At 28.3% G+C, this 24,512-nt stretch overlaps 7 protein-coding genes across 13 annotated transcripts; 5 read left to right on the top strand and 2 right to left on the bottom strand.

Annotated features, from left to right (window-relative positions):
- The first annotated feature begins 201 nt into the window (after positions 1-201).
- Positions 202-1,246, top strand: mRpS18B (mitochondrial ribosomal protein S18B). Its single transcript, XM_033345179.2, has 5 exons — positions 202-391; positions 454-589; positions 658-755; positions 829-959; positions 1,041-1,246. Exons 1-5 carry the CDS (start codon positions 326-328, stop codon positions 1,165-1,167), a joined length of 558 nt encoding a protein of 185 aa, XP_033201070.1. The 5' UTR covers positions 202-325; the 3' UTR covers positions 1,168-1,246.
- Pyroxd1 (pyridine nucleotide-disulfide oxidoreductase domain 1) lies at positions 1,227-2,920 on the top strand. Its single transcript, XM_076618710.1, has one exon. The coding sequence runs from the start codon at positions 1,227-1,229 to the stop codon at positions 2,658-2,660; it is 1,434 nt and encodes a 477-aa protein (XP_076474825.1). The 3' UTR covers positions 2,661-2,920.
- Positions 2,912-19,370, bottom strand: neb (kinesin family member nebbish). Of its 2 annotated transcripts, XM_033345105.2 has the most exons (13): positions 19,304-19,370; positions 14,056-14,302; positions 13,427-13,978; positions 12,797-13,343; positions 12,485-12,712; positions 12,275-12,403; positions 6,110-6,270; positions 5,671-5,871; positions 5,186-5,458; positions 4,619-4,691; positions 4,380-4,549; positions 3,838-4,300; positions 2,912-3,765 (listed from the first exon to the last, which is right to left on the bottom strand). In XM_033345105.2, exons 2-13 carry the CDS (start codon positions 14,160-14,162, stop codon positions 3,046-3,048), a joined length of 3,624 nt encoding a protein of 1,207 aa, XP_033200996.1. In that variant the 5' UTR covers positions 14,163-14,302; positions 19,304-19,370; the 3' UTR covers positions 2,912-3,045. The 2 variants fall into 2 exon arrangements, with proteins under 2 accessions (XP_033200996.1, XP_033201006.1); XM_033345115.2 differs by lacking the exons at positions 5,186-5,458; positions 19,304-19,370 and having other exon boundaries at positions 14,056-14,411.
- LOC117163182 (uncharacterized) lies at positions 8,239-12,238 on the top strand. Its single transcript, XM_033345229.2, has 2 exons — positions 8,239-8,761; positions 11,041-12,238. The coding sequence occupies exons 1-2, from the start codon at positions 8,659-8,661 to the stop codon at positions 11,331-11,333; spliced, it is 396 nt and encodes a 131-aa protein (XP_033201120.1). The 5' UTR covers positions 8,239-8,658; the 3' UTR covers positions 11,334-12,238.
- Catsup (zinc transporter catecholamines up) lies at positions 14,569-16,516 on the top strand. 2 transcript variants are annotated; one of them, XM_033345208.2, is made up of 3 exons: positions 14,569-15,727; positions 15,804-15,885; positions 15,957-16,516. In XM_033345208.2, the coding sequence occupies exons 1-3, from the start codon at positions 14,762-14,764 to the stop codon at positions 16,130-16,132; spliced, it is 1,224 nt and encodes a 407-aa protein (XP_033201099.1). In that variant the 5' UTR covers positions 14,569-14,761; the 3' UTR covers positions 16,133-16,516. The 2 variants fall into 2 exon arrangements, with proteins under 2 accessions (XP_033201099.1, XP_033201101.1); XM_033345210.2 differs by having other exon boundaries at positions 14,571-15,727; positions 15,804-15,879.
- Positions 16,983-18,723, bottom strand: Ttc19 (tetratricopeptide repeat domain 19). Its single transcript, XM_033345220.2, has 4 exons — positions 18,147-18,723; positions 17,770-18,032; positions 17,353-17,660; positions 16,983-17,290 (listed from the first exon to the last, which is right to left on the bottom strand). The coding sequence occupies exons 1-4, from the start codon at positions 18,444-18,446 to the stop codon at positions 17,094-17,096; spliced, it is 1,068 nt and encodes a 355-aa protein (XP_033201111.1). The 5' UTR covers positions 18,447-18,723; the 3' UTR covers positions 16,983-17,093.
- Positions 18,918-24,440, top strand: LOC117163135 (uncharacterized). 5 transcript variants are annotated; one of them, XR_013058443.1, is made up of 7 exons: positions 18,920-19,069; positions 19,617-20,209; positions 20,336-20,716; positions 20,897-21,064; positions 22,333-23,732; positions 23,802-23,934; positions 24,158-24,440. XR_013058443.1 is itself a non-coding variant. In XM_033345192.2 (6 exons), the coding sequence occupies exons 2-6, from the start codon at positions 19,622-19,624 to the stop codon at positions 24,238-24,240; spliced, it is 1,416 nt and encodes a 471-aa protein (XP_033201083.1). In that variant the 5' UTR covers positions 18,920-19,069; positions 19,617-19,621; the 3' UTR covers positions 24,241-24,440. The 5 variants fall into 5 exon arrangements, 3 of the variants coding, with proteins under 3 accessions (XP_033201092.1, XP_076474826.1, XP_033201083.1); XR_013058442.1 differs by having other exon boundaries at positions 22,333-23,934; XM_033345192.2 differs by lacking the exon at positions 23,802-23,934 and having other exon boundaries at positions 22,333-22,528.
- The last annotated feature ends 72 nt before the right edge of the window (positions 24,441-24,512 follow it).

The following is a 24,512-nucleotide window of genomic DNA, read 5'->3' on the forward strand; positions in this document are numbered from 1 at the left end:
ATATTATATATCTCTTTCGAAATAACAAAATTATTTTTACTTTTATATTAAATTTATATAATTTAATCTTTTGAAATATTTTGTCACTACTAGCAACTAATATCAAACTATTTTAAACAAGGATAAGAATATGTAATATAAATTTATTATAATATAAATTTAATAGATTTGTAAGTATTTAAGTAACTGTTATAATGTTTTGTGTTTGAGCGTTTTTAAGTTGAGGAATTCCGGTCGTATATACGAACGTGCATCATACGCCATAGCATATAGTTCAGCGATATACTTTATAATATAACTGGAAAATTAGCTTAAAATAAAAATTATGCCATTAGTATTGAATAAATTGCAATTTGCTGCATCTCTTTTACGAAGTAATTTAACTCCGAAAGTAAGGATCACAAAGAGATAATCATTGTTAAAGGTCATTTAATGCTTTAAACGATTTTTTAGGTTATACCCGTGAAATTTATACATCCTACATTTATAAAATATGATAACGATATTAATGATGAACCAGTTCCTATTTCAAAAGATAGAACTAAAGTTATTCCTGTAGAAATTAGCATGAAATATCTAAAAAGTAGTGGTACGTAATTACGTAACATTAGTTTTGTTTCAGTATGACTTTAATTACATTTATAATTTCTTGTTTAGCTTATAAGAAAACCTACGGAGAGTATCCTGTTTGGAAATATTATAGAAGAAATTTCAAAGCTCAAATTCCTCCCCAAAAAACACGAAGGACTTGCATTGTATGTACTTTTAAGAAATAAATAAAAAACTTCTATTATTTTATTTCTTGAAATAATTCTACAAATTTTTTAGAGAGGTGGTGTAATTTCTACTGGTAGCCCATGTCCCATATGTAGGGATGAATATCTAATTCTTGATTATCGCAATATTGATTTGTTAAAACAATTTATTTCTGAACATAGTGGAGAAATTTTAAGTTACAAGTAAGTTTAACTTCTTCTAAATTAGAAGTACAGCAAGGGAATATCTATACAATGATATTGTTTATTTTGCTTTATTTACAGTTATACTGGTATATGTCAAAAGGCTTATAAAGATCTATGTGTAGCAGTAATGAAAGCGAAAGAATATGGTTTACTTTCATATGATGTTCCCTTTAGATATTACGATTACTCAGAATGGAAAAATTAATGTATTAATCTTTAACTTGTAATTATAAGAATTTGCATTTAAAAAATAAAACATGCAAAATGGATAAAGAAGAAATAAACTGTACGTTTGCAATAGTAGGTGGAGGTATAGCAGGAGTATCCTGTGCTAAAAGTATAGCCTTTCTTGTTCCGGAGGAAAAAATCATCCTAATTACAGCAAGTCCCTTAATAAAAGCAGTTACAAATATAGTTCCACTTAGTAAAACATTAATGCAGTTTGATATAGAAGAAAAGGACACAGCAGTTTTGATGGAAGCACATGATTCATTAAAAATTATTAATGATTTTGTAATACAAATAGATAGCTTAAATAAACAAGTGCAAACTAGAAATGGAAGAATTATAAACTATAAAATGTTATGTCTCTGTAATGGTGCTAGACCAAAACTGATAGAAGAACATAATAATTTTATACTAGGGATAAGAGATACAGAATCAGTTCTCCAATTTTCTCAAAAAATAAAAAATTCAAGAAGAATTGTAATAGTTGGAAATGGAGGTATTGCTACTGAACTTGTGAATGAAGTAGATGGTGTTGAAATGATATGGGTAATTAAAGATAAACATATTTCTGCAACATTTGTTGATCCTGGGGCTGCAGAATTTTTTATGGATAAGGTATACAAAACTGATCCATGTACAAATACTAATGCTAGTTCATTAACTAAAAGAATGAGGTACACTGTCTCTAATACATCAGTTGTAACAGGTGGACCAGCTCTAGGTCCAGATTGGCATAATAATTTTGATGTAAAAGGTACTTTCCTTAAATCTGCAAAAGTACAAATAGAATATGAATGTGAGATCATTAAAATTCTTAGTAAATCAGAACAAAAGGAAGTTGATCCCATGGAAGAATGGTCCATATATGTTGAATTAACAAATGGAAAAATTATTGGCTGTGACTTTGTTGTATCAGCAACAGGTGTAATACCAAATTCTGATATAGTAGGTTTGGAGGATATAAAAAAAAGTGAAGATGGGGGGCTGCTGGTAGATTGGAAATTGGAAACTTCAAAACAAGATATATATGCCGCTGGAGATGTGTGTAGTGCAGGGTGGGAATTAGCAAAACATTGGTTTCAAATGAGGCTGTGGACTCAAGCACATCAAATGGGACGGTATGCGGCAAAATCAATGGTTTCTAAATTAAAAAATGAAGAATTTTTGCAAGATTTCTGTTTTGAACTTTTCACCCACGTAACTAAGTTTTTTGGTTACAAAGTAGTTTTACTTGGTTTGTATAATGGACAAAAGTTGGATAACAATTATGAGATATTGTTACGAATGACCCAGGGAACAGAATACATAAAACTTATCCTAGAAAATGGTAAAATGCAAGGAGCGGTATTAATTGGAGACACTGATTTAGAAGAAATGTGCGAAAACTTAATACTTAATCAATTGGATTTAAGTATTTATGGAGAAGATTTACTAAATCCTGATATTGATATCGAAGATTATTTTGATTAACCGTATCTAGGAATTCAACTTAACAATAGACCTATATGGTATATTTCACTAACTTAATATTAACAAAATATACTTTATCTAGAAAATGCTTGCTTAAATTTTGGTTGAGTAATATTATTATAATTTTACAGATCATATAAAAATTTAATTAATAGTTAAATATTCATATTGTAATATTTTGTATGGATGTATGTATATAAATACTACATAACGCCTTATAAGTAATAAGAAATAAAATGGTACAGTTACATATAAATGCAGCTAAATATATTTTTTGTTCCAATTAATGTCTTTAAAGTATATTATTAATATACGCTTTAAGTCTCCCTACAAATAGTTATCTTATTTAATTACGTTAAATATTATGTAATGATGTTAATTTTCATTAGGTTAATTCTTGTTGTAATTTATCATTAAATCTAACACTTTTCTTATCAAAACCATTAATACTATTGCATAAAGTAGATTTTGTCAGAGAAACAGATTTTATATTGTAATTTTTAGAAACTGCCAAATTTGTGTCAGAATCTTCTATTACACTATTATTGAAACTCTGCATAGGAGTTACACTTTCATTGGAATATTTATTTATATCTTCTATTTCTAAAATTTCACGTAAACTACAAATGATACTTTGCATATTATCAAGTGATTCCGCAACTGACTGAATTCCACCATTTCTAGTACATAATTTACGTAAAGTTCTTGTAGCGAGTTCCATTTGAACAAGACACGTATTTATGGTTTCTTGATCTTTGGAAATATCAAACGTTTGGTTAATTAATGTACTTCCAAGTATGGACGTATCTAATGAGAGTTGTTGTAGACTTTCGTTTAAATGCTTTTTTACTGGTGTAATGTTTATTGAAATTCGGCTATTATTTAGAGAGTCCTCAAAAGTTTCTGTATTTTCATAGGGTTCCCAAGTTTCTTCTGATGTACAAAGCTCCTTTATTGAATCTTCTATATCATAGTCTCGCAAACGATGAACCCAATCTAAAAAACGCATTGGCTGCCAGAATGTCTCTCTCATGCTATCTCTATTACGTATACGAACTACAGGTTTCAGACTCTTATTAACAATTATTTGTTGTTGATCAAACTCCTAAAAATGTAACGAATAAACTTATGGAAAAGATATATCTTTTTAACTACTATCTATGCAATAAATACTTACATAATTAAGACCAACTTCTCTACACCGTTCGGTAGCTTCTTTTACCAATATTTGCATTTCATGTAAGCTAATACCACCGTCACTTATTGCTTCTGCGCTAGCTTTCATTTTGAGAGCGAATTCGGCATCTGCCGCCCTTTCATTTAAAATGCTTTCCAGTTCTTGTAAGAAATTAGATTTATATGGCGCGACGCTAACTTTTTTTTGATCTATTTGTATTTGTTTTAATCTATTATTTGTCTCAACTTCGTTTTCGAGTAATTCTTTTTCCAATTCTAATTCTTTCTTCTTTTGATGAATTTGTTCCAATGCAAGTTTCTGCTCTTGGACCGTGGAACCAAGAATTTCGATTTTACGTTCATACGATAATTTTTGCGATCCCAATTGCATTTCAACTTCTCGTTTAGCATTTTCTAATTCTTTTATTGCTTTCTGTTTACTTTCTTCTAACTCTGCCCTTAATCTATTGAATGAAAAGTAACATAACGTTAAATACCTTTTAATCACGCACATTGAATAAAAAGGCTATTAAAAATTCGTACTTTTCTTCTTGCACTTTTAGAATTTCTTGATGAGCAAATTCATAGTCTACAGCCTGCGCTGAAATTTGTATATTGCTATGTTCATCATAAGGACTTGAGACTTTAAAATAATGATTGCCGCCAATTACTAATCGATCACCATGTTTTAAAATAACTTTGCCAGTTACCATCTACGATATGATAAATAATTTAATAATGATAAAAATAAAATAAGATCATAAACATAAAATATATTATACCTGTCCATTCACGAACGTATCTCCTTCCATTTCTGATGATAATATAAGTTTCCCATTACTGTTTTCGATAGTACTGTTGAACGTATAAAAAATCGATAACCATTAAAATTATCTATCTAAAATAATTTATTAAAATTGGTGCATATATAAATAATTTCAATTATATTTAACATATTTTTCCATCAAACGTAAATGATTAGCATTTCATGCTCATAAACACGATGAAAATGTATTTGGAATCGTTTCGGGATCATTATACTATACAGTGACAACTAAATAATTAAATACTGTCATGCAAATTTTTTTAACCAAACAGATTAATTACAATATTATTTTGGACGATGTTAAATAGATCGTGAGGAAAGCCCGTGAAGAACATGCACTCGTGAGAGGTAGATAGAAGAAGGGAACAAAAACAAAGTAAAATAGTTTCCTCCAACATAATTCATAAGTGTCAAGCTGAAAAACGAGCACAGAAGGGAAAAAGAGGAACAAAAGTGAAAAACAGAAACAAGACCAACAACCGCATCCTTTCAAGTCATCGAACCAACCAATCCAATAACTAACCAGTGTAAAGGCCTAACCAGTGGTCCATCCAACATGATATCCAAATGTTCGGAAAAGTTCTGACAACCTGAATTTTTTCCGATACGAACAAGTCCTGGAGGAATGAGATACAAAAGCGTACCAGATAACATAGGATCGGCCGCGAGATTTATAAGACAAGGTTGCTTATCCTTCTCACGAAAATCGAGTTCAATAGCGATACCACAGCGACGTAAGTACTTTATTTCAGAATTTTTCTTTTCCTCGGTATCCCGCAATTTCATTTGCCAAGTCCTGCAATTACATGTAGCTAAATATTTAAATCTTCAATTGGTAAACATCCTCCGATCTGTTTCCGGAACAATGTGACGAAACATTTATTATAGGAACTACATTATATTAATAATGATCATAGATAATTACTCATTGAAACAATTTGATTGTTCCGAATTGTTGTAATCAATGCTCTAAAATAGCTATAACAGCTTACGTTGATATTAACTTACATTTCAGTAATCGCAAGTTGTTCTTCAGTCTTCTTTAGCTGGTGCCTTAATTTATCAATTTCTTGTTGTTTCTGCTTAATTTCATCGTTATTTTGGTTAACCGGTGGGACGGAATCGAGAAGACGACGTGGAAGAATACCAAGTTGCTTTTCGTATCCTTCACGTACACCGCGCAATCGCAATACTTCCGCTTTCAATTCCCTAAGAGAGAGATCACAATTATATTTAAAATTAAAAGCTTTAGGTTAGACTTGTTGCAAACTGGAAAAACTGTATCGATAATATTTAATGATATTCTTTTGTTTATCTGTCCCGAAGTGGAAGACTTATTTTATACACGAACGTTCGATTTATTATATTCATATTGGGAGGAAATCTGTTATATTTTATTGAATGTAATAATGAATTATTAGTTGTTCATTCATGAAGAATATATTACCGAATTAATTTCTCATGTGGATCTTCATTGATTCGAACACGATTAACAATGGCTCGAGCTTGACAAGCATATCGGAGTGTTGCAAGCGTCTCTTCTATGTGTATATTAGCTGGTGATACTGTTCCAAGCATTGCTGTTCTTGAATTTCCTCCGAGGCTTTCCTATGTTTAAAAAAGGATAAAAGTTTAAAAAATATGTTGGAAAAAGGGAACCTAACAGTTTCTAATAAATATAAGGGAACGTAGAAACTCTGAAAAAGACAAGTTCCAATGTACATAGAAAACAAAATGAAGTCATTGAACTGCATAATACTTAATTAAACGAGTGTAAAATCTCAGTTGTATTGATTCGTCGTAATTAAATTGTAGAGCTAAAGAAATGACATTGTTAGCTTTGCACGTCGTGTTTTACTCGTTTTATCTAACTTAATCTCGATTCTTTTGCGCATAAATAATCATTATCAGTATTCTACATGATAAGACAACACACGCTCGGTTAAGACAGATTGCGATTTAATCTTTCCTAAGTAATACTTACACTGTTATCGATCACACCTTGACGTTTATGTTTCTCAATGTTATCCTGATATAATTAATAAACGATAAGACATCAGATAGAACATCAAATTCCTCAATAGTACGTATACACAAGGACGTGCTAAGTCATCATTCAATGATTCAACAGTGAAAAAAGTCTTATACATCTTTATCTTCAATCTATTTATCTATTTATTATCTATTTAATTTTTAGATTTTATTGCAAGGCTTTATTCATTGTCGATAAAACTTATTGAAGCAACATGCATCGTTAATTAATCGACGATGTTGGAGAGAACCGAATAATTTAAAGAATTTGTTAGAGTACTATTTTTCATATCTCATCATTATCAATTTAAGCACTTGAACCGCACTTGAACTACACTTGAACAAAAGTCTCTAATCAAGATATAATCAAAATATAATTATCAGTTTATAATTATGACAAAACAAATGTATCTATACATAAAATATCTATATGTCACAATCCTTTTTTTACGTTATTCATTTCATTTTATTCTTAAGATAACAAAAAATTAATATCTTCTAACTGCGCATCTTTCTTCAAGGTTTGATACGGCAAAAAACTTTTTATTGCACCTTATTCAATGTTATCAGTAAAGGAGACTTTATTTCTGTTCATAGTTGCTATTATTTGAAAAATAACTCACAATATACGATTGTTTGGTAGAGAAATAATACCTACATATTACCAATGTATATATTTGTATATATATATATTCACTTAATTACATAAATCTCATTATAAAACACATTCTATCCAACAATAATAATTATTGGATCATATTTGCTACTTTGAAAACAACAATGCTTTCATAGGTGATAACTATTTAAATAATCTTGTTTTCACGATAAAATAAAATTTTACGTAAAATATACTTCAATATCCCCCCCCCTTTTCTAATCGCTAAATGCTTGATAATAAACGAGCAAATTGTATTATTATACGAACTTGCGTTTATAACATGAAAGATATGCTTATATCATAGGAGAATTATCGGAAAAACAGTTCTTTACGCTTTCAACAAGATTCTGGAGATTAGTAAGCATTTACGACGTACTGCGTTTTATGGTGAGGCATAAAATAAACATTAGCTAATATTACCGTTATACAATTCTCCACAAGTACATAGTAAGGTATTATTGAAGTGTTAATGACGATTCCTAATAATAGCCTTCAAAAATACAATAGCAACGTTGTTTCTTATCTCTTATAAAATAACATCCTAAAAGTCAAGTATATGTACATATATAATGAACGATAAAAAAACGGCGTAGAGAATTGAAACTAGAGAGAAACTTATTTAACGGCCATACCTTGACCACCACAAGAAATAGACCGTGTTAAAGTTGTACAAGATCAGATTAAGAAATTCGTGAGACAATGTCATAGATGAATAAGCGCGGGAAATGCGTTCAACAATCGCAAAATGAACAAGAAATTCGCAAAGGTGATTGGAGGAAAAGGAGGGGCAAAGCGCTGAGTTGAAGGGCGCGCGGTAACAACTGAGAGGAGAGGAGAAACAAGATCCGATGGAGAGGGAATAACCGACTCATAAACATTGCATGCTCAGCGTCAGTACTTCTTTAGTTTAAAGTAAAACACCACAGCAATTCGAGCACAACGTTGTCTTGTTTTTTAGCGGTCGCTGCTTTTTCCTCTCTTTCTTCTTCTTGAGTAATATGTAATAACACGAATTCGATAGTCTATCAATAAGTTGTTCTTAACTGGTGAAAGAAAGAAAACCGGAAACAAGGATACCTAGCAAATTTTACTGGTAAAACGAGTTTTAGCTGCGTTTTAGAAAATCAGTGCAAACTCGCGTCAGCGGGTTTCATTATAAACTGAAAGGATAGAAATAAAAGCGGATTAAGACATACGTCAAGAGTTGATTGAAAGTATCAAGAAGGAAGGAAGATATATACGGAAATTTCTACGAAGAGAATAAATTCTGAATCTAATTAGTCTCGAAGATACCTCGGATTAGAACGATGGATTTAGTCTACGTTCCCGAAATCTTGACCTATGGTTTCTTTAGAGCTCCTCAGTATCGGGACTACGAGCAGCCGTGGAATAAAGATTATTTTAATTGTGGTACGTCTCAATCATATGAAAATGAATCACTTTTTATATACTCACATATGACAACTTCCTTACTAAAGAGAAAAGAAGGGAAGAAGAGATAATATTGAGGATCTATGATGATCACTTTGTTATCGTTCTTCTCTAGACAGATATTATAATTAAATTTTCATTAATTAACATCACGATAAATATCATTTCGTTATTTACTATATATAACTTCATTTATTCTAATTTCACGCGATCATTATTGGTATTTGCTATGATATATTGGTATGATATACTGGTATATGCTATATTGTTTTCCACGGTTCTCAGCATTTGAATAATCTAACTCGAGAAATTAATATTATTTGCTGACATCTCGTGAATGGTGTTTTCCCTTTATGTCCCTTATTCATATGATATCATACTACACCAATGATTAATGTTTATGTACGTTGTCATTTTTATCGCTTACTTTCCGTATTTAAAAACTTCGAAATATGCGACAAAAAATACAACCTGTCTTTACTAATGAAAGTTTATAAGTATTTTGAAAGTATTTAAGTTGACTCCCGATTTCGAACTATTAATCCGTAAAATGTACGTGCATTCATCTATCCTGATCTGTGATATGTTTCAACAAATGCTTATTTTTCTTCTTAGAGTAAAATAAAGATTTCAACAGAAATGATCAAAACATAAATCAATTAAACAATTCAATAATAACAAATAATCGATTGCATAAAATCGTTACAATTCATCTATCGAATGATTATTCGGTGTTCTAATTAATATGATAATAAGGAATTTCAAGATTCAATTGAGAAAAATGATTTATATATTTTTAATCGATGCTGGTGTATACGTGTAAGATAACTCTTAGATATTTCTGTGCAACGTAGTTGCCCCTCCCTTTGCGTTATCGTTGTGAGGAATTGGTTGCCTGAAGGCAGTCCTCCGCATTATTTATCATATATTAGGCTTTGAAATTATCATTATCGCAATTCGAAAAACGTCATATTACGCACAACGTAAAATAATGAGAATAGTACAAAAGAATTGGTATCATCGGAAAAGCTTCGTATTCTATTTCATTGCGTCAATTGTCTTCTTAATGAAATTTTGGAAATGCATATAAATTACATATTTCTGAAAATTATATATGTATGTATGATCAAAAGAAGAACGTAGCATCAAAACAAGTTAAATAGTAAACACGAAAAACATGTTTGCATCGTTACGATAACAAATACGGTGAAGGTTGTAATATAATATGCTAGATCAATTCCATTGTAATAGATATAATAATAGCGTTATAGTTATCATACTTGCGATTACTAATATTTTGCTACGGCTTGTTATTGAATAAAATAGTCTAATATATATATTTATATATGCATGGAGGTAAAAAGATACATAGATCTAAAAATATCTTTTGAAACCAGCATGACACATTAACGAGAATAAACAGAGATGAATGATCCTTTTATTCTATTTGCAATAACAGATTCTGCATTTGTATGTGCAGGAATGCTTCGCGTTGTGTGTAGAGAAACTCTCGATTATTCACGCATTTTTAGATGAAATCTTATGCAATTGATTTACGAAATGCTATAATGAACTTACCGGAAGGGACATCTATTTTGATATAAATTCAATCTATCAATTTTTCTAGCAATCTATCAATGCAATGAAAAAATAACAGAATCAATAATAGAATTCGAATAGGACTAGGAAGATATATGATGATTCTGCATTACTTTTATCTTATCAAGTTTATCTTTTTTACTGCCCGTACAAAATATTACGATCTTGGTTATCAAATTTTTATCTATCGGTTCTTTTATCTTCAATAATTATTTTTCGTCACTGTTATACTTTACTAACATAATTTTCGTCATAATAGTTTTCTTTGAACACATGAGTTTCATGTAATACGTGTAACGCATCACGTTACTTCATTCACGGGAGACAATTATAACATATCTTTCGGGTTGAGAATGACTCAAGAACCACGAGTTAGGTCAGCAGATTAGCTACGTGCAACAACGCACGGAGTTACCTTTCAAAAAATCGTTGAACCTTAGCCAGGATTAACAATAAAAAAATATTTTGAGGTGAAAACGCCATTGATTATAGAAGTTGACAAAAAGTTGACAAAAGAAACCTTAGTTTCAAACAAAAAAGATGTTGCGTATTTAACAAATATTTTATTTTTCCCGAAATAATAAAATTTAAAATGAAATAATAATAGAAAATAAAGTAATAAAAATAGAATACAATGGAAAAAGAAAATTATCTTTCAGGTAAGACAACACAAGTTCATTCTCAACGATTGCCACAACAACACCATGAACAAAAAGCATTTTCGAAAGAAAATTGTTACTTGTGCCGCGAGAACAAGAGAAGAAGTCTCGCGGCTTATATACGAGAGAAATCGCGAAGGAATTCTTGCCAAGAAATTCACGAAGAAGAAGAAGAACGTGACTGCACAGACACTAAAGAAGGAATCACGAAAACTGATAAGAAAACGTCAAAGAAAGTTTTAGAAAATAACGGATGTATAAAAATGGATAACATAACAAAAAACGTCAAATAGAAATAGAATGTTTACTTATTCATGTTTCAGCATTTTAATATGGTTTCCAGAAATTGATACCGAAACAGACATACCTCGTATATAAGGAATGCAGAATTATTGTACCAAACTTCTATGATACATGTATCATATTATGATGTGATGATTTCAAATGTTATTTACCTTTAAATACTTTTTTCGTAGAACGAAAAATTTTAAGTTTATATTTGTATTTGTAACAATTTTACATGTTCAAAACCTGTATAATGAATAATTTATGTTATTTTATATCTCTTCTGCTATTTGATATAATGCACAATTTATTGATTTTTTAAAATAATATTAAAAAGAACATTTTCTACATATTAATGAAATTAGTAGTTTAGGTATTATTTTAAACGATACATATATTGAAATATTTTATACAAATATCGCAAAAAATCATCAATCAAGTACATAATATATGTATATCCTAACAATTTTTTATAATGTGTTATTCTGTACATGAGTAAGACAAGGTTATGAAGTAACTGATAATATTATCTATCTTTTTTTTTTCCAAAATCTAGCATAACCAATAATTGCATTTACAGTTAATATGAACTGCATTAAACTATAAATTGACATATATTTATACTATTCCAGAAATGCTTTAATATTTAAAAAAAGTAGATTAACTAGATATTCAATGAAGAATTGAATAATTTATAAGACTGAATATGTACATAAAGTTATATAAAAAAATACATCTTCAAAAATAAAGTAAACCTAACTTAAGTTTTCTGTATATTGTATAAGAAAAGAAATCATATACATAAGTAATGATTCACTAATCATTAAAGCCATAAAAGCCATAACAGCTTTAATGACTGTTACAACAAAGAACTTTGTCATTGAAGATTCAATAAAAAAAAATTATTTACTTATGTCGAATCTTGTGTCAGTGACTTAATAACACTTACCTTTAGCAGCCATGTAAGAACAGATTCACGATATGGAACAAAACCTCGTTTACGATTACTTGTGTTTTCAGCCAAGGATGCGATTACTTTTCCCAATGTAAGCAATGATTTATTAATAGACACTCCTTCCTTTGGAGTACAATTAATTTTATTATTATATGAATAAAATTACCAGACTATAATCAAGCAATTAAATGTAATATGACATACCTTTAATCTGTCACCGCTTGCACAAGTTTGACTCAGTCTTTCACTACCTGCTAAATCTACTAAATTAATTTTACTACGTCGACTAGCATCCACAGACTCGTTATTTAATTGATTATTTTTTTGGGTTTGTGTTAATATGATACTAAATATACTATGAGATCTTGAACTCTTTTCATTCATTCCAGTTGCTGCTGTAGCTCGTTGTGAATTGCCTACCTTGAGCCAAGTCTAAGAGAAATATATTTATAACAATTTAATAATCAACAAATAATCTTACAACAGATGCAATTACAACTTATATTATAAACATACCTGCAAATCTTTGTAATTTTGCACGCAATGTTGACTTAAATCAACAATATATGGTCCAAATACAGGATGTTCTCTTACTTTAAGAGGAGCCCTTTTTACTCCACTGTTAACATTTGTTAAAAGATCGTGTATTTTTTCATTATAAATTTCAAAATAACTAATCTCTACTGTAGTTTTAGTATTCGTATTAATAGATGCCCTCGTAAATATTTCTTGACAAAATCTTGGAATAATACCAATTGCTTCATCGAGTGGTATTGTATTATTTTGTGCAGATTCTTGACCCATCATGCTATAACTTTTACCAGAGCCTGTTTGTCCATAAGCAAATAAACAAACATTATACCCTTCAAAAGCATTTTGTACTAGTGGTAAAACCATATTTTTAAATACAATTTCCTGATTAGCATAACTAGGTTCTGATGCATCTATTTGTGATATAAAGCAATGGTCATATGTGAAAGTATGTTGAACAGATTCACAAGTGACAATAATATTTTGACCATTTACTTGTACGACTGATATAACTTTTGAATCATTTAGTTCTCTGAAATAATAAAGAATAGAAAAAATATTAAATCATAGTACTACCTAAAGAAAAGCTCTTGGTATAAGAATTTAATAACTTACTTTGTATTCAAAGGTCTAACACGTATACCTACAGTCAAATTACTATTTTCTCCTTCATATACAGTTTGATCTTCAATACCAATATCGTTTGATTTACCACATGGTGTTTCAACTTGAACAACATTAAAACAGTCAGGAGTAGCTTGTGATAAAATGTTGTCACTAAAATAACGTTTTACAGGTGTTTTATTTGGAGGCAAGATATTTATTTTTGAATTGCTTGTAGTAGTATGAATTTTATATTGTTTGGGAGTACAAGAATGCATGGTTAAAGTCTTTTCATTCAGTGAAGTTGTAGACATTGTTTTCGTAGAGGTTTTATACTTTGAATCAGATGCTGCATATTCAGGAAATAAAACTTGTTTTCTTTGAAATGTATTTATAGACTTTGAGTGAGACAGATTTATAGTATAAGGTATATTTGTTGATTTCAAATTTTCAGTATCATTGTCAAGTAATATTTTACGCTTTTCAAGTTTTAAACATTTATTTTCAGTAACATTTTGGACTCCTCTTTGAGGTGTATCAAGTATATCAGAACATGTTCCTTCCCTACAAAATAATAAAAAAAATTAATATATAATAGCTTTTGATTTTTTTAAATGTATTAATATAAAAAAAAATCTCACTTCTCATTTAAAGAGTTTATATTCTCCTTATCGAAATTAATAGGTGAACTTGAAAAAATGGCATCACAAAATCCATGTCCCATAGATTTTAAAGTATTATGTGACATAATGGTGGAATTTCTTTAACTAAACACCATCAGTACCATAAGATTTGCTTTCCTCTCAACTAACCTCCTCAAATTCTGTTCTTTGACAGTTCACATGGACTATTTGGGAGGATATTCACCAGTTCGTCACAGTTTGGATCCTTTGTAACGAATTTTTTCGTAATAACAATATAAAAATGATATAAACTTTAAGAATTATATTATGCTTAATGGTTCAATACTAACACCGATTGTTCATACATTAACAACAAACTTTGGCTTTAAAACTGATTGATTTATTAATATTTTAGTTAAAATATAATATCTTAACTATTTTTGTAACCAATCTTTTGAATTTTGAATTTATAAATTACCAGAATAGCCAATATTAACAAATCAATGCTGCCAACGTTAATCTGTTATTTTTAAAAGAACAAAAGTGATAACGCATCAACCTCTGACGTGGCTGCAATCATGACACAATTCTTTAATTCTGTTTAACACCATAACTACGATATCAAAATTGTTACACTTTTACACTTCTGCACGGATGTTAAGATTACACCAACAACGATACGTAAACCGGTTGTGTTTTAACAAGTCTGTGCAAAATTATAGAAATGATCACGACGGCACAGGATAACCAACGAAGAAGCCATGCGAATAAATGGATTTCACGAATAGCACTTGGGACGTTTTTATTACTTATACTTCTAAACTTGCCGACTCTTTGTCAAGCTCATTACCATGACGAGTCACCAAGTTTTAAGTATTCCAAGGAAGCTAATGAAATGTACTTAGAAAAACAACATTCTATATATCATAATGAAATTATACATCAACATAAACATGAAGATGATAACTATGACCATCGGCAGAAATCAGTTTTGTCTGACAGGACTTACAAAGAAGTGATTTTCAGAGCTACTGCATCTACCTTAATTATATCAGCAGCACCCTTCCTTATTTTGTTCTTTGTACCTCTAGATAATACTAAAGAAAGTGAACCACTGTTAAAGATATTATTAAGTTTTGCATCTGGTGGTTTATTAGGAGATGCATTTTTACATTTAATTCCTCATGCTTTGGTTCCTCATACACATCTGTCTTCCGAAGAAGTACATTCGCATTCACATTCTCATAACCAAGGTGATGAAGAATCAGAACATGGACATGATATGTCTGTTGGTTTATGTGTATTATTAGGTATCATTATGTTTTTAATTGTTGAAAAAGCAGTGAGAATTATTAAAACAGACCATGGTCATATACATGTACATAATGTCACAGAAAACCTGTCAAAAAAAAATAAAAATGATAAGAAATTACAGAAAGGTTCTGATAAATCTGATGTAGATTTTAAAGAAAAAGTAGAAAATTCTGAGAATGAAATAAAAATTGCTGGTTATTTAAATTTAGTTGCTGATTTTTTACACAATTTCACAGATGGTCTTGCTATTGGAGCTAGCTATTTAGCTGGTAAAAATATTGGCTATATTACCACATTTACAATTTTGTTACATGAGGTACCTCATGAAATAGGAGACTTTGCTATTTTAATACAAAGTGGTTATAGTAAAAGAAAAGTAAGATTTAAAAAAAGATGAAGTTAGTAGAATAAATTGTTATGATAAGAATTATATAATGTGATTTTGATTTTAGGCCATGATGCTTCAACTTACAACTGCTGTAGGTGCTTTATTAGGAACTTATGTATCGTTACTTGCAGAAGGCATGGGTAAGAGTAAGTTGCAATACATCAATTAAATTTAAATAAATATTATATTCATCTTAAAATTTAATTAAATATTTTAGGTGATCTTGCAACTATGTGGATTCTTCCATTCACAGCTGGTGGATTTATTTATATAGCTACTGTTTCTGTAATACCAGAACTTCTAATAGATACTAATTTTAGGCAGTCTGTAAAAGAAATTATTGCGCTTCTCTTAGGTGTATATATGATGGTACTTATAGCAGAGTATGAATAGTTTTATATAAAATTTTCTTAACAACATATTGTGATCACTTAATAAGAGTTCATTTAACTGCTATAATAAGAATTCAAAATTAGAGTTTATATTTTTACAACATTCTAATTGTATTGTTTAATGAATGCTAGTGAGTATTCTAATATGTTGTATAACATAAATACCAGTGAAAACGATACTGTATAATTATCATAAATATTAGCATTACGGAAAAAAATTGGTACATTTTAGGTATCATTCACGTCATAAATAAGAATAGAAAGATCGTGAAAAGACGCGTTATTAAAATATACTGAAACACTAAAATAATTTATTACTAGTTTCATAAGAAATAATAAACATACAATCACCTGTTACACATTCAATATATTTTTCTCAAACGCATTACATGTTTATTTCTACAAACCATTTTATGTTTAATTATTGGCAACGATGTTTTTTACGAAAATTGTTAGAACTTCACTTATATTGTGAAAGGATATATTTTTTACACGTTAAATTTATTTATTTTTTTATAGATATTGCTTACACATATATAAACATGTAACTACTGTAAATGAAAATAAACATTGTATGTTTTCTATATGTATACATAAAAACATATTCTCTATATAATTACAAGAATCATAATTTCAATTTCAATCAAGATATTATACGTTTTTCTGTAGTTATATCAGTTTTTGTATATTACAATAAGAATTTTCTAATTTTATCTAAACACAACGTAAAAATTCATAAAATTATATGCAAATTTGTTTTATTAAAGTCAATAATATTTATATATGATATAGAACTATCTTTCATTCTACCAATTAATTTTTAAATAAAACGTGGATATATAACGAATATATTATAAATATGTATAATATGTTTAATAATTTTTCACTGTATACATTTTCAATTTCAATATACCTATAAGTTAATCAAGTTAAAGTACTGCAATTTAATATTTACATTTATATTACAATATTAAACTTTCTATTTGTTCAAGACATTTTTTAGCTTCCACTACAGTTTCATTGTCATTTCTAGCTTTTGCTAAATCTTCTCCCTTGCTACAATTTTTTTTTGCTTCTTCATAAAGTCCTTTTGAAATAAATGCATGTCCCAAGTTGACATGAATGAAACCTAATTCAACCATATCTGGTAACTTGTTTCCTAAAAATATAATAATCTAATTTGGAGCAATTCAAATACAACAATATTTGTATTGATATTACCTATTTCTGCAGCTTTAGATAAATATTTAATAGTTTCATCATATTTTTGTAGTATATAACAGACACTTGCTAAGTTATTTAATAGAATAACAGTTTGTTCATTTTCTTCACCATTTATTTTTATGGATATATCATAAGCTTTAGTAAAGTATTCGAGAGCATTGTTATACTGCGATTGTGAGAAAAGCATAGATGCATATTTTTCTAAATTTAAGCCTAACAATTGTAATACATCTAGATTTTCACTGTCTTTAGCTAAATGATTTTGTAAATGTTGTAAACAAAATTTGTAACCATTGTCTGCTTTTCTATATTAACAGAATATAGAATTAACAGAATTTTATTATTTTAAATTATTAGATATTGTATTTTATAAAAATTTTAAAAATAGATGGAATTTGTTACATGATTGCTTACTGTTTATCTCCTATTTTATCATATGTATCAGCAATCTTAAGACTAATATGAATAATTGCTAAATCATCCTGTGGAACTCCCTTAGCTATTAGTCTCTGTAAAACTGATTTAAATAGCTTTTCTGCTTTTTTATAGTCATTTGTATCATATGCTAGATTTGCCATTACATCATACACATAAGTTATACCATCATAATGCTGTAAAGTTTGTGCTTGGCGTAAAGCAACATGTAGCATTTGCTCTGCTTTCAGAAATTCTTCTTTCTATAAAGTTTGAGAATTATTGGTAAAACTATATTAAAATAAGAAGTTTACATTTAATATAAGAATGTAACATCGTTAACACTTTAATGATAATATAAGAGAGTTATGCCTAACCTGAATTAATAAAATTGATCGTTTAATTGTCATTGTTAATTCCTCAACATCATCTTTTTCTTCTTTAGGAAAAAATAAATTAAATAAAAAGCTACCTGATAGAATAAAATGTTTAGTTTGTGGCAAATTTTTCCTTTGTTTAATACTATAACATTTTTTCATCTTATTAATTTGTTGCGAATATATCATAAATGTACTTCTTTTTTTATTCAATAGACAGAAATTTACAATATCATAGTTAGACCTTATAACTACTTGAAAATATTTGAATGTATTTATCATTATCTTTTGACAATACATTATATCGAACTGTGATTGTTTTAATATAATTTTGTGATGGTGAATTACATATACTTTTCATTACATAATTTTTTGATAACTATATACATCTACATACACATGGATGAAAACAAATTCTAATAATGTTTGTGAAAAACAATTGCTTTAAGTGAATACCCTGTTCTCAATTTTACGTATATACACACGTGTATCCAAAGTTGTAAGTTACAAAGTAGTAGTAACTGTAACAAGTGAATTGGAAATCAATTTAAATTAATACACATTATGTGTATAAGTAGATGCAAACTCTCTGGTAAATGTATGAGATGTGTCACGTGTATGAAACTATACCAAAAACGTAGTATGTACTTTTACAAAACAGCGCACATTATTATGTTAATTAATATGTATAATTATTTACTTATGTTCTACTAAGTATTCAGAAACGATATAGAAATAAAGATTTATGCACATTTATGACAAATTATTGTATATATAATTATATGTAAGTACGATATTGTACAATGTCGTTATAGTATTCTTCGCCCCACCCTTGTTTTTCGTATAGCAATGCTGCACACCTTGATTTCATGCATTACGTACCTTTTCACCTTACGGATATGAGATAGGTCATATCACAACAGGTAAGAAAGTTTCAGTTGTATCATTTTTTTATATACAAACATAGCAAACATAAAGTATATATATATCTATATATGATATTATCTACGTTAACTTCATGATAAGGATTACATATAAATATTTCTCGAAGTTTGGATCCCATGCATATTCGTACTTTATATGTGGTATCATATTTTTTGTTTCATTGAAACTTTATTATCATGTTGATATAGGTATTACTTAACATGATGACTTACCTTTTTTTATTCTAGAGAACCTTATATATATTTCCAGTTTATGTTTATGTTGCAAATTACATGTCCATGGACACTCCCTATTTTTTTTTTTTTAAATCACTGTTTAATAACATTTATCACCATATTTAGCATATTTTGCAAATATATATATTTTAATGTATTTTAATATAAAAATTAGTTTAATGTAATTTATGTGAATTGTTTAAATAAAGACATTCTATAAAGTAATAGAATATGAAATATAGATATTTAATATTTTTGAATGTTAATTACATATATATATGATTTGCTCTATTTTTTATTATTTCTTCAGTGAAAATGAGCTCACAAGATACAACTGACCATGTGTCAGCAGTTAATTCACCTAACATATCTTCAAGAACAAAAAATTGGGTCCAATTTGAAGATGAAGCACCTGTTAAAGATAATAATAGTTTAGAAGAGAAAACTAAAACAAATGCACCAGCTGTAATAAAGCCGGAGTCAGTAACAGTAAATGTTGAGAAAATTGGAAAATCTGTTGATAATTCAGATAATCAACAATCAAAAAATCATGAATATAGAGGTGCTGTGATATCAACTGAATCCGTCCAAATTAATTTAGATAGGTCAGGTTTAAGTCGTTCCATTACATCTGAAAGTCCAGATCTGAATTTACCATCTGATGTAAGAGTTTCTGATCCTAAGAGTGCTTCTCTGAAGACCATTGATCTTCGAGATGTATCTAATGGCAGAAGTACTACTAATAATATTATAAGTACACCTATTGGAAACATTAGACAAGGTTTTGCTAATGGGGATACTATAGTTACTCTTTTACCAGTTAATACTAGATGGCCATGGATTACTCCAGCTAAATTTCGTCCAGAATTAGTACCAGAAGAATTAATGGCTCAAGGTTTAACGGTAATTGTTTGATTATATTTTATTTCCTTTACACTGTTTTATAATAATCAATAATTTTATTTTATATTTTTTTGTATGTAAAGTTATGTATATTTATGTATAAGCTAATGTATTAAATTTTTACAGCTTACAGTAGAGGATTACGTACATATAATGGAGTTGCTTGTGAACGATGTACGTTTCAATTTGTACAATGTGTGCTACAAGAGAATTCTTGTGCTTTGGATATTTACTGCATTTATTGTATTACTTGGCTTATTGTTTTCTGGAGTAACTGGTCTTACTTTATTTGGGCTTGGCGTCATGTGGTTAGTCCTCAATGCTGCTGCAATATTTTTTTGCATGTTCATCAAGATAAAATTAAACCACAATCTTGAGAAATGTATGGGTCAAGTGAACAAACATTTACTTCGACATAAAATATTGCTTGGATTGGATGATAGAGGAAAAATTTCATGTCACAAAGTTAATCTCTGCTTTATATACTTTGATACTACAGATTGCATCGTAAGTGTTACTAAATATATTTAATTTATACTTCGAGGCTTAATGTAATTGTTATATGTATTGTATGTTGTTATATGTATTATTTTCAATTAAAATTAACAATTTTGTTAAAAAATTGCTTATATTTTGTTACATATCATTTATATAATATATTCAAGAACTTATTTTATTTTACAATAGAAAAAATTACAAGAAGTTATAGAACGTGAAGAACGCGAAGGAAGAGTAATTGGCGAAGATGGAAATTCTGAAATGCGACGAAAAAGAGAATTGCAACAGCGAATGGATATAGATAACAGTGATATTGTAATACAAGGCAATACAACCACCAGAATTTCTCGCAAGCAGGTATGTTATTTTTATTTTAAGTACTTGTACTATATAAGTTGAATTTATATTCACTTATTTAACATATATTTTCTATAGTATATATGATGTTTTTGTAAAGTACATTTTACAAAAATGAACGGTATTTTCCTCAATTTTTTAATCATTCTTACAATATTTTATGTTTTTATAAAATAAACTAAAAAAATATATCAGGGTAAAAGCGAACAAGTATTCTGCCGCTATGTACAACGTTGGGCAAAGGATTATTTACGTCGCCGATTGGATTGGACAGTAGACGAAGAAGGTGGAAATCCTTCTTCACCTCGTCACTTAGCATCGGCTTTATGTCCGTGTCAATATATAGAAGAATGGTTACGCAACAAGCCTCATGTTCAAGGCAGAGATTTCTGTCCTAGCTGGAGTAGTTTTCTTAAAGATAGAGGCATTTAAAGCAAAACTGTTTGATAGATATAAAAATTAAAAACAGTATTGTTCAAAACAATTTTAATAGATTTAATAATTATTTTGAACTTATTGAAATTAATTTTAATATTACCATTACAATGGTTTTTAGCAAGACATCTACATTAAATAAAAGATATTTTAAAAGTCAAAGAATTCAAATAGATCTATAGCTATATTAAAGTGTAATAGCTATATTAAAAATAGACAAATCAAAATTTATATTGATGAATGACAACTAGAGAAACTAACTTATACGAAATATGAAAACTACTCATAATTATGTACTTAACTATACAAGATTTTTACTTGTAACAATATTAATTACAATTAAGTTTACATATGATATTAATAAGTGAAATATTTTTCTAGAATTATTTTTTGGTGATTTGGATTTTTAATGATACACTTGGTATTGTTTTTCTTGATTATATTTTTTGTTGACTAATATGATATTAAATATGATATTACTATTAAATTTTATATTTGTATAAAACTTGTATAATTACACGTATATGTGTATGTACTACAAGCTTTATTTTTAGTGTTTTATATAATTGTACATAGTATGTAAATTAAAATAATTCAGAATTGCAAGCTTAATATACATGTATGTAGGAAATATTTCTGTAAAATGGTAAATGGTAAAAATTTTCTTAAAATATAATACAATCTGGGATGCATTTATGTTTGATAATGTTACCACTTATGCATAACAGATTTTTCAATTTCATCGACTGACTATTGATGTTTAAGAAACGGATTTACATTATTACTATTATTTTGACTCTAGGTTTCTGAATGATGATGGTATGTGTTGACAGGAACGGGCGGAGTTGCTGTTGCTGAGGTATGCATCTCGATGGGCACATCACTTTGTGCGCCGCAGACTTGATCTGGTTATAGACTCACAGGAACGTAATAGAGACATCGCGGGTTTATCTGTTCCACCACGACATTGTGTCTCCGCCCGTTGTCCTTGTCAATTTATTGAGGACCATCTTAAGTACAAGCCTAGAGGCAAGTTAATATTTCGTTCGTTTTTTTTGATGCCGAACTTTGGTGGAAAATAGCTACAATCAGTCATAATTATAATGTAATCATAATTCGAGGTAGTTAGATCTACTTTTTACACATATGAGAAACTTATATTTCATTATGTAAAGAAACAGCAAATTGAAATTAATTAATATTATATAATTAACCGACATAGGTAGTTACTATCACTAGTAACTATTAGATATATACACAAAACTACATATTCTATAATATTGTATTATTTCTTCTAATGATTTGAGATTATAAAAAATTTTGTTTCAGATATTTATATTACACTCTTGTTTAATCTAGCAGTACTTTAAAAATATGCTAATTTATATAATCAGAATTCATATATTTTATATATGATATCAAATTTTCTAAGCTCATTTGTTTCATTTTGCTTTATTTTTAATTAATCCAAATAACATTCACCATTTTACAAAATACAGTGACACATTATGTTAAGCACAAAAAAGTGATAAAAGAGATAGATTGTTAACACTTAAAAAAGGGAAAGCTATAACCATTCCATTATTGTTACATTATTCTCTACAAATCAAATTATTTTAAAATTCTAAAGACATTTAATACATGCTTTTATAATTATAATGAATTTTATAGAGAAATTATATATATATATATATTATATATGTGATGCTATATAATTTTCCCATAGTAATATTGGGAAGCTTATACTACATAAATTATATGTGATTAAGAGAAATTTGAATATCATAAAACTGAATATCTTTTGACTTGTAAAAAAAAAGTTCCAGTATTCATTTAAGTTAACACAATTTATTCAATTGTAGAAATGATATTAAAACAGCTTAAAGCAATTTGTCATAATTGCGAATAATTGATTATTATAAATGTTGTAAAAAAAATACAACACTGAACTTATATATCTCTGAATTCCGTCCTAATTGAACATATCGATGCATTATGTAAAAAATATAATTAATATATTGTATACTTTTATATTCCGTTTAAAAAATACTTAATACCTATAAATGAATAGAGTTGTTCTACTTTTATATAAAACAAATGTAAAGCACTTTTATATATATATATTATTGTTACAGATGTTATAAATAAAAATATACACATAATATATATGTTTTTTTTGGTGGAGGTACAGTTGTAAAAAAACCTTTTCATGAAAGTAAATTAACTACTTTGTGTAAGTCGTTTGTCTAGCCTTAAATATCTAGATATACCTTATGTATATAAATATTTTCCTAAAACATAGGTATTTGTCACTAACCACTGACTAATCCAGGGATGTTACTTGCATGCAGCTGGACAAAAGGCAATACATTTTGATATTTCATTTCAACCATATTTTGTGAGCACATGAAAATCATTCATTAAATAGTATAACTGTAAGTACTATTAAATCTGAATTCTTATCATATATGCAAACATGATATAGGTAATTGCTTTATATGTCGTTTATACATATAATTACATTATAACCATAAAAATACCATAACACAAAATAGGAAATGTCTTTTTCAAATACATATTTAATTATTTCATCTACATAATATTTTCATACTTTTAACAAAAGATATTAATTTAAAATTTTGTGCATGATTTTTTCAGGATATCCACCTGGCTTTACATGGTGTGCTTATCTTAATGACCCATTAGTTAGGTATGATATTACAGCTGGTATCCCTAATTAGCAATATTAATGATTGAATGAATGCACAACAGTATTTATTAAGAGATTTGTAAAGATAATCATATTAATATCCATTGTTCTACTATCTGACTTATTTTTTACTATATTCGAGTATAAACACAACGAAGTTCATATCATGGATATAATAGATAATCCAGATAATATAATAAAGAAAAACAAAATACATTTAAAAAATTGAAATTAATTTATTATTTCATATTCTGAAGTACATGTTTAAATATTTACAAAGTATAAATATCATAAATTTAGATA

This window comes from Bombus vancouverensis, chromosome 5, assembly GCF_051014615.1.
Source record: "Bombus vancouverensis nearcticus chromosome 5, iyBomVanc1_principal, whole genome shotgun sequence".
NCBI lineage: Eukaryota > Metazoa > Arthropoda > Insecta > Hymenoptera > Apidae > Bombus > Bombus vancouverensis.

Excerpts from the sequence above, each read along its gene's own strand:
- Ttc19 (XM_033345220.2), bottom strand. The coding sequence starts at position 18,446 with ATGTATTGTCAAAAGATAATGATAAATACATTCAAATATTTTCAAGTA. Across the intron at positions 18,033-18,146 it reads GATCAATTTTATTAATTCAG|AAAGAAGAATTTCTGAAAGC; the intron begins GTTAGGCATAAC and ends CAAACTTTATAG. Across the intron at positions 17,291-17,352 it reads ATCTAAAGCTGCAGAAATAG|GAAACAAGTTACCAGATATG; the intron begins GTAATATCAATA and ends TTATATTTTTAG.
- LOC117163182 (XM_033345229.2), top strand. The coding sequence starts at position 8,659 with ATGGATTTAGTCTACGTTCCCGAAATCTTGACCTATGGTTTCTTTAGA. Across the intron at positions 8,762-11,040 it reads TAAAGATTATTTTAATTGTG|GTAAGACAACACAAGTTCAT; the intron begins GTACGTCTCAAT and ends ATTATCTTTCAG.
- mRpS18B (XM_033345179.2), top strand. The coding sequence starts at position 326 with ATGCCATTAGTATTGAATAAATTGCAATTTGCTGCATCTCTTTTACGA. Across the intron at positions 392-453 it reads GAAGTAATTTAACTCCGAAA|GTTATACCCGTGAAATTTAT; the intron begins GTAAGGATCACA and ends ACGATTTTTTAG. Across the intron at positions 590-657 it reads GAAATATCTAAAAAGTAGTG|CTTATAAGAAAACCTACGGA; the intron begins GTACGTAATTAC and ends TTTCTTGTTTAG.
- neb (XM_033345105.2), bottom strand. The coding sequence starts at position 14,162 with ATGTCACATAATACTTTAAAATCTATGGGACATGGATTTTGTGATGCC. Across the intron at positions 4,692-5,185 it reads CTGGTTAGGCCTTTACACTG|TACTATCGAAAACAGTAATG; the intron begins GTTAGTTATTGG and ends TACGTTCAACAG. Across the intron at positions 3,766-3,837 it reads GAGAAGTTGGTCTTAATTAT|GAGTTTGATCAACAACAAAT; the intron begins GTAAGTATTTAT and ends TTACATTTTTAG.
- Pyroxd1 (XM_076618710.1), top strand. The coding sequence starts at position 1,227 with ATGGATAAAGAAGAAATAAACTGTACGTTTGCAATAGTAGGTGGAGGT.
- Catsup (XM_033345208.2), top strand. The coding sequence starts at position 14,762 with ATGATCACGACGGCACAGGATAACCAACGAAGAAGCCATGCGAATAAA. Across the intron at positions 15,728-15,803 it reads GTGGTTATAGTAAAAGAAAA|GCCATGATGCTTCAACTTAC; the intron begins GTAAGATTTAAA and ends TTTTGATTTTAG. Across the intron at positions 15,886-15,956 it reads TGCAGAAGGCATGGGTAAGA|GTGATCTTGCAACTATGTGG; the intron begins GTAAGTTGCAAT and ends TAAATATTTTAG.
- LOC117163135 (XM_033345192.2), top strand. The coding sequence starts at position 19,622 with ATGAGCTCACAAGATACAACTGACCATGTGTCAGCAGTTAATTCACCT. Across the intron at positions 20,717-20,896 it reads TTGATACTACAGATTGCATC|AAAAAATTACAAGAAGTTAT; the intron begins GTAAGTGTTACT and ends ATTTTACAATAG. Across the intron at positions 21,065-22,332 it reads CCAGAATTTCTCGCAAGCAG|GAACGGGCGGAGTTGCTGTT; the intron begins GTATGTTATTTT and ends ATGTGTTGACAG.